The sequence below is a fragment of the Phodopus roborovskii genome, unplaced genomic scaffold (assembly GCF_943737965.1).
Source record: "Phodopus roborovskii unplaced genomic scaffold, PHOROB, whole genome shotgun sequence".
NCBI classification, from domain to species: domain Eukaryota; kingdom Metazoa; phylum Chordata; class Mammalia; order Rodentia; family Cricetidae; genus Phodopus; species Phodopus roborovskii.
Genome location: NW_026125489.1, coordinates 9666893 through 9682530, shown reverse-complemented (window position 1 = coordinate 9682530; position 15638 = coordinate 9666893). Strand labels below are relative to the sequence as shown.

Below are 15638 nucleotides of genomic sequence, written 5' to 3'. Positions count from 1 at the left end.
TAAGGGGTGTACTTAAACTTCAATATGATTATTTTGTTAGGGGTTTTGTTTTGATGAGGAAAGGAAATGAGCATAGATATGTACTGGGTTTAATTTAAATATGACTTAGATCTGGAAATTAGGGTATTGCAGCATGCACAGAATTTAAGAAGGCTCAAAAGTGTAGGCGTTCCCCTGGTATCTTTAATTTCAGAATGCCCTCATAGTGGTAGGAGGAGGGGGCTTTCAAAGTTGATACCAGAGGCCTAGGAAGTGGCACAATCGGAAAAATGTTTGTCACACACGCATGGGGACCTGAGCTGGGGTCCTCAGCATGTGATACACACGTAAGTCCAGCACTAGAGAAGCAGAATGTGCAGGAGCCCTGGACTTAGCTAGTCACAGCCAACTTGTGCCATAAGTGGGCTTCGGATTGAGCCAGAGACTCTTACAGAGTGGAGATGCCATCTTGTAGTCTCCATGTGTGGATATGTGTTGACACGTGCATACAAATACACAGGTTTGTGTGCACGAGTGCCTTGCTTACATGTGTGTATGTGCCACATGCATGCCTGAGGAGGTCGGGGAGGGCGTGAGATTCCCTGGAACTAGAGTTAGGAGTGGTTGTTAGCCACTATGTGGGTGCTTGGGATGAACCCAGTTAACTCCTGACAATTCCTGGGATTGCTGGTTTACTGTCACTGAATCTGACCTAGGGTCAGATTTTTAAGTACTCCTTAATTCCCCACTGTGAATGTAAAATATTATGGATGTATGAATGGATGGATGTGTGTATGTACATGCACACACATGCACTGGCTTTCTTATGGTTTCTTTTATAACACCTAGACCCACCAGCCCAGGGTGGCACTTTTCCCAGTGAACTGGGTCCTTCCACATAAACGGTAAGTCAAGAATATGGCCCACAGGCCAGTTTGATACGGCATTTTCTATATCCCCTCTAGCTTCTCTAGCTTCTGTCTCTAGCTTCTGTCAAATTGACAGAAAACTAGCCAGCCCAGGTTGGATACCACTCATTTGTGAAAACTAAAATTCTACATGTGGAGTTCTGGAAGAGTAAGGAGTCGATAGCTTGTCTAGCTTCATCCCCTCTTTGGGATGGTCTGCAAGAGTTTCCCCAGTCCAGTCCTTGGGGTTTCCAGGCTTAAAACCCAGGGGTGAAATAGTTACTGTTCGGTGCTTTAGCCATTCTTCCTTATTTGCTGACAGGTGATCTCCACACCTTCCAGACCGCCAGAAGCGCCAGACGTAAGTGCCACATCCAAGTGATGGGAAACCTACAGTGAAAACATTCTCAAGCAGCAAAATCAGCCATGCTTGAGAAAGGGGGGGGGGGGGGAGGCTGTTGCAGGCTCCCTGATTTAGACCGAAACCATTTGGCTACAGTCCAAATGCTGGTGATTTAAAGTTGGCTGCAGAGCGGTTAGTATACTCAGTGAGAACTCTGAGGTTAGTTAGCTTCAACTCAAGGCTGCAGATCATGCTGGGGAAGATAGATAGGTAGGCCCATTCATCTGGAGGGAAGACTGCTCACAAAGCAATCTCTAAAGTGCTATAACGGATGCTTGGTAGACAAATTCTTGTTTGCAAATTGTGTTTACTGTCAGCTGAGTGTGGCTTCAATCACCCCCGAATAAGGGTGGACTATTATAGGAAGCCTGCCTTCTAGGCATCTAGTAGAAGTGTGGTCTCATTAATAGAATATAGCTGTCCCTGTGGGTGTGGACATACTTCGTGGTTAAAGACACCTGGTGGTCTGACGGCTAGGCTAGGCTGCCCTGCTCTGCATGGGAAGGTGGTGACAGGGTTATGAGAGTCTCTGGGACCTCTGACTTGGCCAGCGGTATTTCTGGAAGAGTTCTGTCATTTCAGAACTGTGCTTGTGAAGGTCAGATCCTCCCCAATCTCTAAAAGCTCAGTGTGGTTTGTCTGATTGGGATAACATCTTGTGTCCTTGTCTTTTGGAAAGGTGATTATTAGATCATATGCTGACCGCAATTTGGAGTTTATATATTGTATTAAAATCTCAATTTATATATCTAAATAATGCCCCAGTACAGAGGTTTGTAGACTGACTACAAAAGACCCTATGAAAAAAGCCCAGACAAGCTGTGCTAAAAGGCCAGCATGTCTACACATAGGGCAGACCCCCATTCGGACTGCAAGTGCTGTTGTCCCTGAACTGACTTTCAATAGATGACTCTGGAAGTCTGGAAGCATGGCTTGCTCTTTTGCTGTGGAGACCAGCCTGGAATCACAGGGCTGCATTGGGAAGAAAGGCTTGGCTTTCCAGATGATAGTAAACTTGAGACCCGAGGTCAGACCTCAGAGGAACCACCATCCCCGTGAAGGTGGGAGAGGCCCTAGGCTCTCTGTGGTCTTTCCAGTGGGTGCTGGGAAGTGAGGGCTCTGTAATAGCAGCTTCAAATCAAGATTGACTCAGTAGAGGCCCCTTTCCAGGGTCCAAATTAGGAACCGTACAATGATACTGTTCATGGTAAAGAAAGAGATTGGGGGGGGGTAAGAGACAGACCACCTGAGCATCTGATAATTTTTATTTTAACAAATGCCATATTTGAAGCACTCACCGGCCTCAGGTCCTGCCCTTTCTGCATAATGGAGGGAGCCAAAGACCCTCCACTCGCCAGTGTTTCAAATAGCTTATTTGAAGAAGCTGCTTCAGGAGTGACAGGCGCTCACACCTTGCGCTAGGAAGAGCTTTTCTTTTCAATAGTCCTTTACCCGGGCCCCTCCCCTCCCCTGGCTCTGCATCGGCCCTGGGATGAGCCCGCACTCCGGTCCACGCTAATGAGGTGTCTTCAGACCTGTGGGGCCCTCGTTGACTGGCTACAACCGAAGCTACTGAGGAGCTGGGAAGTGGGAGGGGCGCAGGTGGCTCTCGAGTCTTCCTGGGCCAGTGCGTATCGCCTAGCTTTTCTGGGCTCAGGCTCTGGGGTCTCATCTGCCCATCTCCCAACACGGCGCACACCTTTGCCCACCTTGGGGGCATTTCTGCAAGGATTGTGGTCATAGATAACCAGCTTCAGGTTAGTCAGGTGGGCCAGGCTGGGGAAGTGGCGGATACTGTTCCGATCCACGTCGATCACCTCCAGGAGGGGCATGCGAAGCAGCACTGGGGGGAAGTCGGCCAGCTGGTTGCCTGAGAGCCAGATGGTCCTGAGCTCGCGCAGGCACCGGAGCTGGCCGGGCAGCAGCCGCAGGGCGTTGGAGCCCGCATGCAGGGTCTTAAGGAGGCTCAGCTCACACACCACATCGGGCAGCTGGGTGAGGCAATTGGCCTCAAGCCACAGGGTACGGAGGTTCTGGAGCAGGCTGAGCTCAGCCGGGAGGTCACAGAGTTTGTTATTGCCCAGGTAGAGGATGCAGAGCCGCTTCAAGGAACACACCACCTGGGGGAGAGCTTTGAAGTTGTTGAAATCCAAGGCCAGGATCTGCAGGTTCTGCAGCCGTGCCAGGTCCGGAGGCAGACTGTGCAGGTGGTTGTCGCTGAGGTAGAGCTTTACCAGCTCGGTGAAGGCGCACACCCGCAGCGGGCAGCGGCGCAGCTGCCTCCCACTCAGATCCACCATCCGGTCCAGCGGCATCTCCCTGAGGTCTCCCACCACGTAACTCTGGCAGCGATCGGCGGGGACTAAGGCCACGAGGGCGCGGATGGTGTTCCCCATGTGAAGCCCACTGGCGCCCGGCCACCCTCTGCCCACCGACCCTGCCAAGGAGTGGAGCCGGCTCGGCTAACTGCTCTGGGTCCTTTGTGCCTCCCCTTTATAACCCGGGATTCTGTGACATAAGCCAGTCACTTTGACAGTGGAAAGTGCTCTTGATAGCGACTTGAGTGTCCGGTGACAGGCAGGGTCTGGGAGGCCTTGTTCAACTCACATACTTGCTTTAACCTCTTACGCCCTGGTCGCCTTTGTCTACTCTTCCCTAATGAAAATACTGAGATAAAGGTAGAAAAGTAGAAAACGAGAAACACCGGTATTTCCACTCTGCAGATACAACTGTAAATACTGGAATGCATAGTCCTCTCTCCTTTTTGCTACAAGTGATAATTTTTTAAATTACACATGAATTAAAAATAATCACATCGTGGAAGTATTTTATACTTGCGGGTATAAAATATACAATTATTTTAAATACTTGCATAGTACTCCTTATTCGTGTACAGTGATTTAAACAGTTCTTTATATTGGAGTAATAGGTCACTGCAAACACCCGTGTAAATACAGATGTGAGGGCCCCAGGGCTGGGAGATTGATAGCTCAGTAGCAGAGAGCTTACCTAACCCAAACAAGGTCCTGTTTCAGTCCCGAGCATGGAAAAAGCAACAACACACTGCTAAGTCTTCCAGGACACATCCTTGAAAGTGCTGAGTCAAAGGTCTTCATCCTTTGGAGGTCCCCCCCCCCCCCAGCTCCAGCAAACCTGGATCAGGACGTAATCGGAAGCAATGACTTCCAGTACTTTAAAAAGGTACCTCGGAACCAGCCATGATGGCACCCGCCTTTAATTCCAGCAGTCCACAAGCAGAGGCCAGGGGGAATCTCTGTGAGTTTGAGGCCAGCCTCATCGACGGGAGTGAGTTCCAGGACAGCCAGGGCAACACAGAGAAACCCTGTCTCGAAAAAACAAACAAGAACCCACTCAATGGGAGAATGCTTGCCTAGCAAAAGCAAGGCCCTGGGGTCTGTCTCCAGCCGAAACAGAGAACAAGGAAAGGGAGACCAGACTAGCCTTCTAAAGCACAGATTAATAAGAGTGCAACCTTAGGTTCAATGTGCCAGGTGCTTCTAAATGCCTGTCAAATGCACCTCCTCTGCAGTAATGTCTGTTTAAGGTAGTTCCTGGATCTCATTCTGTGGACCAGGCTGGCCTCGAACTCAGAGCTCAGCCTGCCTCTGCCTGCTGAGTGCTGGGATTAAAGGCATGTGTCACCATATGTTGGGTGTGTTACTTTGAACGTAATTGGCCCCTGTAAACTCACAGGGAATTGTGGTAGAACGTTATTTTCAGGTGTATTACTTGTGTTTGTGCGGCATTTGTTTAACTCTGTGAAGCTGTGATTCTTTGCCTGTCTAAAACACCTGATGGTCCTAATAAAGTGAGGCAGGAGTGAGGATGGGCGGGGCTGGAAGGCAGAGAGGATACATAGAGAAACGAGGACGAGGAGGACCACAGGGACCAGCCGCCCAGCCAGCCATGGGGTAAGGAGGAAAGTGAGATTACAGAAGAAAGATAAAAGCCCAGCGAGGGATAATTCAAGTTAAGAAAAGTTGGCGAGAAACAAACCAAGCTAAAGCTTGAGCTTTCATAACTAAGACTAAGCCTCCGTGTGGGAGTTGGATGGCAAAAGAGCCAAAAAGCCAGGAGTACCAAACATCCACAGCAGGGGGTGGTACTGTGAGGAGGTGTGGGCTTGTTGGAAGAAGTCTGTCTCTGTGGACCTGGGCCTAGCTTAGTTGCTCCTGCTGTCTGTGGGTCGAGGTGTAGGACTCTCCGCTCCTTGTCCAGCACCGTGTCTGTCTGCACGCCGACACGTCCTGTCCTGATGCTGATCCACTAACCCTCTGAACGGTAAGCTACCCAATTAAACGTTTTTCTTTATAAGAGTTGCCATGGCCGTGGGGTCTCTTCACAGCAGCAGAAACCCTAAGACAGAAATTGGTACCAGGGGCGGGGTGATGTGTCTGACCCCGGTTTTGTTTGGAGTATGGAGTGATATGGATAGAAAGGTAATTGAACACATTAAGTGCTACTTGATGGGTCACACTAGAAGGGAGGCAGAGGACAGTGCTGCCGAGTGATTTGATGAACTGTGGGTGACCAGTAACTTGGCTTAAGAGGTTTTGGAGGAGAAGAATTCTATTATGTTGCCTAGAAATCATTCTTGCGGTATTTTGGTATGGCATTGAATTGATGAAGAGTATGGCTGCCTATTGCCCTTGCCTGAAAAGTCTGCCTACAGCTAAATTGAGTTTTTGATTAATTCCATTGGCAGAGGAAATGTCAGAACAGCCTAGTATAGACCCTGTCTTGTGGTTATTAGTGTTAACGCAATTAAAGATCTATAATGGAAAGGAGCAAGCTGCTCAAGTAACAATGCAAAATGTACAATTTGGGGAGAAAGGGGCTTATTTGACTTAGAAACCTTGCTGTTCATTATTGAAGAAAATCAGGGCAGGACCCTGGAGGCAGGAGCTCATGCAGGGGCCGTGGAGACGGCTGCTCACTGGCTTGCTTCACGTGGCTTGCTCAGCCTACCTCCATTTAGGTAATTAATTGAGAAAATGCCTTACAGCTGGACCTCACGGAGGCGGTTCCTCAGCTGAGGCTCCTTCCTCCCTGATGACTCTAGCTTGGGTCAAGTTGACACACACCAGCCAGTATAGAGCGCTTTTGAGTTCTGACCACTAGGGCTTGGAGAGCTGTCTCAAAGGTTAAGAGCACCCGCTGCCCTTTTGAGGGGGGCATGCCAGTTAGTTCCGTGCCAGCCCTCGTGTCCAGGGTTCCAACTGCCTTTAAGTCCAGCCCTGGGGGATCCAGCACACTCTTGGCCTCTGTGGGAACCTACACACCCTTGTGTATGTGTGAACTCATGTGAGCGTGTGCGCGCGCTCTCGCGCGCGCACACACACACTATTAAAAACCCTGTGTACTAGAGAAATGAGGCAGAAGTGTTTAATGTCTCCCTGCCACTGCTTTTGGTTGTAAAACAGGAAGCAGGCTCCTCACCTTCCTCCATACTCTCTTCCCCATCCACTGGCCTCACGTTGTCACCTGGGGTGACCAGAAGCCAGCAAGTATGTGGAAGCCACATGGTAAAGCTGCACTTAAATTCTGGGAACAGAACGGTCCCCTTCCCATAACCCTATGACTCACTCAACAACCCAGTGATTAACCACGCCATCGAGATCTTGTTATATGACCTCATTATATTTAGGTAACTACTAAAAACAAACAAATCTATATGAATTGATTTGGAAAGGTGCTTAGGAGGAAGCTGGGTAGGAAACAAGCAAGATTGAGAACAATTCCTGGGACTTCCAGCTGTGAAAACTCATGCATCCGTCCTTGTGTGTGAGTAAATGTTGCTCTTGAGTGATCGTGATTGTAAGAAATCTCCCTGGAGGTTTAGGATGATATAGAGATGCTAAATTCCCCCATTTACACCCTTAAGTGCTGTGTGATTTTTCCTTTTTTTTTGCGGGGTGGGGGGGTGAGAAGTGGGGGGGGATTCAAGACAGGGTTTCTCTGTAGCTTTGGAGCCTGTCCTGGAATTAGCTCTTGTAAGACCAGGCTGATCCTGAACTCAGAGATCAGCCTGCCTCTGCCTCCTCCTGAGTGCTGGGATTGAAGGGGAGAGCCACCACCGCCCAGCCTGATTTTGGTTTTTAAGAGCATATATTAAAACTAAAGCTTGGTTGGGCATGATGGTTCACACCTGTCTTTAGGAGGTTGAGGCAGAATTGCTGTAAACTTAAAGGCAACCCAGACTACATAATGAGTTTCCAGCCAGCTTGGTCTGCAGGGTGTGAGCCTATTTAAAATAATAATGATAATAATCATAATTAAAATGAATCCAGAAAACAAAGAACCCAGCCCAGCAGCTTGCCTGTTTAGAAAGAGCTGTGGGCTTGTGGGGTGGCCTCCCAGATCACCTGTGAGCCTCCTCCACCACCGTCAGTGTAACAGGCGCAGGTCAGGAGCGCCCTCGCAGTGATTCTACGGGGTGGCTTGGGGAACCTGTCACCACTCATTTCCTACTCACAGGGTTATGGCCAAAGCTGGTGGCTGTGGCGCTGCTAGACTTAGAAAGGCCAAGAGCTCTTATCATGCCCTCTCCTCGATGTTTGTGTTATTATAACACGTCATCTCTCCACAAGTGCTCCCCTTTGCTCTATATTTAGCTTACTCAGTGGTGACCACAAATGGTCATGAGGCAGCTCGTCCCCACGGTCCCGAGAAAAGATAGCAATAGGAAGATGGCCGCCGGCTGTTATTTCCTGAGCACCCAAGTGCTAAGCACAGTGCCCAGTGCTTATAAAATCCCTACACAGATGAGTGTTTCACACCACTCCCGGTAAGAAGAACCTGTGCCTTTGCAATGGTATCTCATACTTACCCAGCACTAATGCTACAGGGTCCTGGGGACAAACAACAGGACCCCCATCTCACTGGGGGCCCCGTCCTGGCAGGGAATCTATCAGGGTGGGAAGGTGGAGCGCCTTGCCTGTAGTCTGTGCTCCAGTACACAGGACTTCTGTTCAGCACCTTTACACCAGCCCCCGAGTGAAGGTGGCTGGCTCGGCGTTAAGTCCCTTGCTCTGTGCATAGTCTGACTGCTTATTTGTGTGTTGTCACCCGGTGGCACTGGCTGCTGCCCAGGCCCTGGGCTGTCTCTTCTGCAGAACAGACTTTGTTTTCGCTTCATCAGGCCCCTTGCTTATTCCTGTCAGCTGAGTCTGGGCGGGAGGGAAGGTTGGTATTCATTGCTCCACCCTAGCCGAAAAGGATGGCTGGAGCTGAGTTTTCAGATTCAGTCACAGGGAGTGGATATTTTCCAGTCCCACGATTTGAGTCACAAAGTGAGTAATATGAGTTGTGTGCTGACAGCCAGAGAGATCCACAGTGCCTCCAGGGCTGGCCTGGGGTGCCCCTCTCCTCCTCCTCCCTTGGCTTCTGATCCTGCACCATGATTTGTCTTCCTTATCTAGGGGACCTACTGTGACCGGTTTACTAAAGCAGGCTTAATTAAGATGGAACGTATGCTGTTCCCCAGAGCCGGGGCATGAGTGGTTTTCTAAACAGTCGTGCAGTGTTAAGAGGTCTTGAAAGGGAGGTTCATGATGTTAAGACTAAAAGAATCCAATCACATTAGTGCCATAACTGTAATAGCTATTAGAAGCACAACTCACTCGGGATAAATGTATATCAGTTTAAAGATCACAAATAAAGAGCTCAATGAGCTGTTGGACCCTAATTCTGGGGTCCTGATGGGCCAGTAGGAGAGCCCTATGGGACAAACATCAAAACCAGGAGCTGCAACAAGCAAGAGGTGTTTATTGAACAAGTGCACTCGGGTGACAGCAATCTTGGGGAAAGCTGCACATCCCTCAAATGGTTCAGGCTCCTTTTTATAGAGAAAGACTACAATCAGCATACATGCATGGGGCACAAGGAGATTGATTACAAAGTATGATCTCATATTTGAGAGGTCACCCAGGTCTGACCTGTTCTTATTCAAGGGAAAAACCATAGAATGCCTTGGAAAGTCCCCAGACTGTCCGTTGGCCAGGAGTGACCCAGACGGGGCTGCTCATCTGGAATCTTTTGTTCCAGGGTTGGGGGCCTATTACCTCGTTGTGGGCCAAGACCTGTGAGAAACTTTTTTCATACTCTGGCCTTCTCTTGGCTGTCACTAGCCCTGTTTAACAAGATCAGCCTAGCATACAACCACTAGCCCCATCAGCATAGGAACTTTCTTGTTCTCGTAACTTCTGTTCTCCCCTCCCATGTCCATGTCCATTCTTTATGATTTTCTATTCCGCCTGCAAGAATTATTTTTTCCCCACATCCTTGCTCTGCAAACTACAATCTTTCATCCCCCATTTCTTTTTGTAAGGTTTTAATCTTGAAGCTTAAGGTCCCTCTCGTTGCTTGAGGGACTGGTATCGGTGGGTACAGGGCCCAAAGGTAAGCATGGGCCGCAGGACTGTGGAGACTTACGGTAGTGAGGCGAGGGGATTTACTCTCCCCCCTCCCGTGCACCCTGACCCCCCTCCCCTCCCCTCCCCCCATTCCACATGTAGGGCAATGCTATCCAGGTGGGGTCATGTAAATCTGACAAGTCATGTGAAGTAGGGACTAGGGCTTCTCTCCTGTCTCTAGATTAAGGCAGTTATCCCTCCATGGGGGATGTATTCGCAAGGTCCTTTTGTGCACCAGGGATACATCCTGGCTCCACTGTCTGAGGTCCCTTAGGCTGCTCCGACCTTCTGGCTGAGACCCATATTCAGGGGGACCTGAGTCAGTCCCATGCTGGCTTCCCAGCTATCCGTCTGGGGGCCCGTTAGCTCCTCCTTGTTCAGGTCAGCTGTATCTATGTGTTTCTGCAGCCTGGTCTTGTCCTCTCCATCTGCATCTGGGTTCTAGTTCAACTCAGTGTTTATGTATGGGTGTTTGCTCCTGTTTCCAACAGGTATTAGATGACGGCTCCATGGATAAGTTAGTTGTTGATCTCACTAACCGAGAAAGGCATTTATGGTAGCTTTTCCATGGATGCTCAAATTGTTAGTTGGCGGCAGTCTTGTAGGTCTGTAGACCTTTCTTTGGGTTCAGTTTTCTCTTCAAACCAATATTGGCTCCCTCTTTTATGTTCTCTCTCTCTCTCTCTCTCTCTCTCTCTCTCTCTCTCTCTGCTAACTTCTATTCCTTCCCTGACTCAATCTTCCTAGTCGCACAGGTTTCCTCTCCTCCCCCTCTCTTTCTCCTACTTCTCTCTCCATTCACTGCCCCCTCCCCACTTCCCCTGTGCTCTGGGAGACTTGTCCCTTCCCCTTCTGTGAGGGACTTTAATGTGAATCTCTTACAATACACCTTGTATCTATCCTATAGGCTGGTCATCCTTTGCTCTAGGTCTAAAATCCATATATGAGCGAGTACATACCATGTTCCTCTTTTTGTGATGGGGTTACCTCATTCAGGATGATTTCTTGAAGTGCCATCCACTTGCCTGCGAATTTCAAGATTCCATTATTTTTTTCTGCAGAGTAGTATTCCATTGTGTAGATGTGCCACATCTTCATTAACCATTCTTCAATTGAGGGGCATCTAGGTTCTTGCTATTACAAATAATGCTGCTATGAACATAGTTGAGCAGATGTTTTTGTTGCATGGCTATGGATCATTTGGGTATATGCCTAAGAGTGGGATTGCTGGGTCCTGTAGTAAACCAAGTCCCATTTTCCTGAGGAACCACCATACTGATCTCCAAAATGGCTGTATGAGTTTGCACTCCCACCAGCAGTGGAGAAGTGTTCCCTTTCTCCACATCCTCTCCAGCATAAGCTGTCATTGGTGTTTCTAATTTTAGCCATTCTGGCAGGAGTAAGATGGTATCTCAAAGTTGTTTTGCTTTGCATTTCCCTGATAGCTAAGGATGTTGAGCATTTTCTTCAGTATCTTTCTTCCTTTTTGATTTCCTCTATTGAGAATTCTCTCTTCAGTACCCCATTTTTTAATAGGGTTGTTTGGTGTTTTGTTGACTAGTTTCTTGAGTTCTTTGTATATTTTGGAGATCAGCCCTTTGTGAGATATAGGACTGGTGAAATCTTTTCCCAGGATGTGGGCTGCCGTTTGGTCTTTTCCGCTGTGTCCTTTGCCTTACAGAAGCTTCTAAGTTTGAAGAGGTCCCATTTATTGATTGTTGCTCTCAGTGTCTGTGCCCCTGGAGTTATGTTCAGGAAACGGTCTCCTATACCAATTTGTTCAAGGGTACCTCCTACTTTCTCTTCTAAAGGTTCAATGTGGCTGGACTGATGTTGAGTCTTTGATCCATTTGGACTTGAGTTTTGTGCATGGCGACAGACATGGGTCTATCTGCAGTCTTCTACACACCCTCATCCAATTGTGCCAGCACCATTTGTTGAAGATGCTGTCCTCGCCCCATTGTATAATTTTAGCTGTTTTGTCGAAAATCAGGTGTTCATAGGTGTGTGGGCTAATATCAGGATTTTTAATTCGATTCCATTGGTCTGTCTATTTTTGTGCCAATACCAGGCTGTTTTCAGAACTATAGCTCTGTAGTAGAGCTTAAAGTCAGGAATGGTGATGCCTCCTGAAGTTCTTTTATTGAATAGAGTTGTTTTGGCTATCCTGGGTCTTTTGTTTTTCCATATAAAGTTGATGTTATCCTTTCAAGGTCGGTGAAGAATTGTGCTGGGATTTTAATGGGGATTGCATTGAATCTGTAGGTTGCTTTTGCCAAGATTGTCATTTTTACTATGTTTATCCTACCTATTCAAGAGCGTAGGAGATCTTTCCATTTTCTGGTATCTTCTTTAATTTCTTTCTTTAGAGCCACAAAGTTCTTATTATATAGGTCTTTCACTTGTTTGGTAAGCGTTACCCCAAGATACTTTATGTTGTTTGTGGCTATTGGAAAGGGTGATGTTTCTCTGATTTCTTTCTCAGCCCCTTTGTCGCCTGGATAAAGTAGAGCTACTGATTGTTTTGAGTTTATCTTGTATCCTGCTAGTTTGCTGAAGGTGTTTATCAGCTTTAGGTGTTCCCTGGTAGAGTTTATTGGATAGCTTATGTAAACTATCATATCATGTGCAAATAGAGACAGTTTGACTTCATCCAATTTGGATGCCCTTGATCTCCTTTTGTTGTCTTATAGCTTTAGCTAGAACTTCAAGTATGATATTAAAGAGATATGGAGAGAGAGGGCAGCCTTGTCTTATTCCTGATTTTAGAGGAATCACCTTAAGTTTCTCTCCATTCAGTTTGATATTGGCAGTTGGTTTGCTGTATATTGCTCTTCTTATGTTTAGGTATGTTCCTGCTATCCCTGATCTCTCCAAGACCCTTTTATCATGAAAGGGTGTTGAATTTTGTCCAAGGCTTTTTCAGAATCTAGGGAGATGATCATATGGTTTTTCTTTTTCAGTTTGTTTATATGGTGGATCACGTTGATAGATTTTCGTATGTTAAACCATCCCTGCAATCCAGGGATGAAGCCTACTTGGTCATGGTGGATGATTTCTCTGATGTATTCTTGAATTCGGTTTGTCAGTATTTTATTGAGTATTTTTGCATCGATGTTCATCAGGGGTATCGGTCTGTAGTTTTCTTTCTTAGTTGTGTCTTTGTGAGGCTTGGGTACCAAGGTTATTGTGGCCTCGTAAAAAGAGTTTGGCAATGACCCTTCTGTTTCTATTGTGTGGAACAGTTTGAGGAGTATTGGTATTAGCTCTTCCTTGAATTTCTGTTAGAATTCTGTACTCAAGCCATCTGGTCCTGGGCTTATTTTGGTTGGAAGGCTTTCAATGACTGCTTCTATTTCATTGCGGGTTATAGGTCTATTTAAGTTGTTTGTCTGTTCTTGATTTAGTTTGGTAAGTGATAGTTATCCAGAAATTTGTCCATTTCCTTTGAATTTTCAATTTTTGTGGAATACAGGTTTTCAAAGTATGACCTGAAAATTGTCTGGATTTCCTCTGTGTCCGTTGTTATGTTCCCCTTTTCGTTTCTGATTTTGTTAATTTGCATGTTCTCTCTCTGCTTTTTCGTTAGTTTGGATAAAGGTTTGTCTATCTTGTTGACTTTCTCAAAAAACCAACTCTGTTGCATTGATTTTTTTTTTGACTTTTTTCTTGAAAAAATCAAGTTGTAAACTTTTTATTACAAATTAAAAATGAAGTTCTTAAAAATCTCAACTTGACCAGATATGAAACAATTTAAAAACCATTAAAGGTGTATTGAGAAAAACCAGACTTTTTTTTTTAAAAACACTTTGTCATTACCAAAAAGAGACATCTTTAGGTAAAAATAATAAAAACCCCATGCTGCATAGATAATGCAGGTAGTTCTAGTGTATCTGGTCAACGGGCAAAAAGCAAGCACTTAAGGTCTTCAGCTCCAATCTTTGTTCATTTCTTATTGCTGGAATTTCATATTCATTTCTTCTCGTTGGATGACCAAACCGGATGATGGTAGAGATGGTAAGCCGGCATTTACTCAGCCCCGCCCTGCTCAGCCTCAGGAGCGGACGAATTCTCAGCTGGTGGATCGGCTGCGTTTGTCTCTTTGCCGTCTTGTGGTTTAGGGTTCTCTGGGCGTCTGCGTCGGTAATTGAAGTTGCCACGATACCGACGTTGGGGTGGCTGCTGACCCTGGGTCTCATCTCCTCGATTTTCCTAGTCCTCTCCATTGGCATCCTCTCTAGGCTGTCTTTGGCGAGGAGGGCCCCTGCGGAATCGTGGTCTGTAACCCCGATACATATTCTGTCTTACTGGTCTACCTTGCTCTCCTGCGCCCTGGTTGTCAGCACCCTCCATCACTTCTCCTTGCACAGGAGGGTTGGAATACCGTGGTCGACGCCCACAGGGTCTCCGCCAGTAGTGAGGTGGGAACCTTCCCCTGCGATAGGGCCGGCGTTGTTGGGCTTGACCTTCTGGAGCTTTCTGATTCCTCCTTCTTTTCCCCACTCTCACTATTCTGGCAATTTTGCTGGTAACTGCGTGGATGTCCTACGACGTGGATAGCGTCTATAATGGTTACGGTCTGCTGCGTAATTACTGCCTTGAACTGGAACTCCACCAGGGCCTGTAACATTTGCTGCCTCCGCACCCTTTTCTCCTTCAACAACATCAAACTCCACAGTCTCTCCATCTCCTACACTGCGAAGGTACTTCCTGGGGTTATTCTTCTTTATGGCAGTCTGGTGTACAAATACGTCTTCCTTGGTGTCATTCCTGTTGATGAAACCGTATCCGTTCCTTACATTAAACCATTTTACTGTTCCCAAAACCTTCGTTGCGATGTCCCCGCCGGCGGGCGCCGCCGATGTGAGGCCACCCGGGCCGCCACTACCCGCGCCGCTGCTGGTGGAGCCCGGCTTGGTGTCGGCGGCGCTGAGGGCGGCGGTGGGGGCCGCTGCTGGGTCTCTGCCTCGCTGCTCATGGTTGCGGTGGTGGTGACTGGGGCCGGCGGCGAAGGCTGGGGCTCCTCCCGGGGTGTGATGGTGACTAGGCCGGCGGCGGCGGTGGGGCTCTCAGGGCTCTCTGGGGTCCGCTCTCCGCTCCTGCTACCGATCGAACTCTGCATTGATTTTTTTGTATTGTTTTCCTGGTTTCTATTTTGTTGATTTCAGCCCTCAAGTTGATTATTTCCTGGCGTCTACGAGGTCCTCCGGGGTGAGTTTGCTTCTTGTTCTAAGGTTTTCAGTTGGGCTGTTAATTCTCTTATGTGACTATCCTCTGTTTTCTTCATATGGGCACTTAGTGCAATGAACTTCCCTCGTAGCACTGCTTTCAAGGTGTCCCATAAGTTCGGGTATGTTGTGTCCTCATTCTCGTTGAATATTAGAAAGTCTTTAATTTCTTTCTTTATTTCTTCTTTGACCCAGGAGTGGTGCAATTGCACATTGTTCAGTTTCCATGAATTTGCAGGTTTTCTGCGATTTGTGTTGTTGTTGAATTCCAATTTTAAAGCATGGTGGTCTGATAAGATACAGGAGACTATTCCAATTTTTTTTTTTTTTTTTTTGTATCTGTTGAGGTTTGTTATGTCTCCTAGTATGTGGTCGATTTTAGAGAAGGTTCCATGTGGAGCAGAGAAGAAGGTATATTCTTTTGTGTTTGGATGGAATGTTCTATAGGTGTCTGTTAACCCCAGTTGAGACATAACTTCTGTTAGTCCTTTTGTTTCTTTGTTGAGTTTCTGATTTGTGGTCCTGTCTAGTGTTGAGTGTGGTGTGTTGAAGTCTCCCACTAAGTGTGTGAGGTTTTATGTGAGCTTTGAGTTTTAGTAGTGTTCCTTTTAGGAATGTGGGTGCCTTTGTATTTGGGGCATAGATGTTTAGAACTGAGACTTTGTGTTGTGTTGATGGATTTCTC

At 47.2% G+C, this 15638-nt stretch overlaps 1 protein-coding gene and 1 pseudogene across 1 annotated transcript; both read right to left on the bottom strand.

The window, feature by feature from the left end:
- Nucleotides 1–1763: 1763 nt before the first annotated feature.
- Lrrc10 (leucine rich repeat containing 10) lies at nt 1764–3691 on the bottom strand. The gene is given in 3 exon segments (XM_051176276.1): nt 1764–1783; nt 2743–2903; nt 2905–3691. Coding segments are annotated over 3 exon segments (963 nt in total). The 5' UTR covers nt 3687–3691.
- A 9712-nt stretch (nt 3692–13403) lies between these two features.
- On the bottom strand, nt 13404–14838 carry LOC127215733 (Y-box-binding protein 1-like; annotated as a pseudogene).
- Nucleotides 14839–15638: the final 800 nt, after the last annotated feature.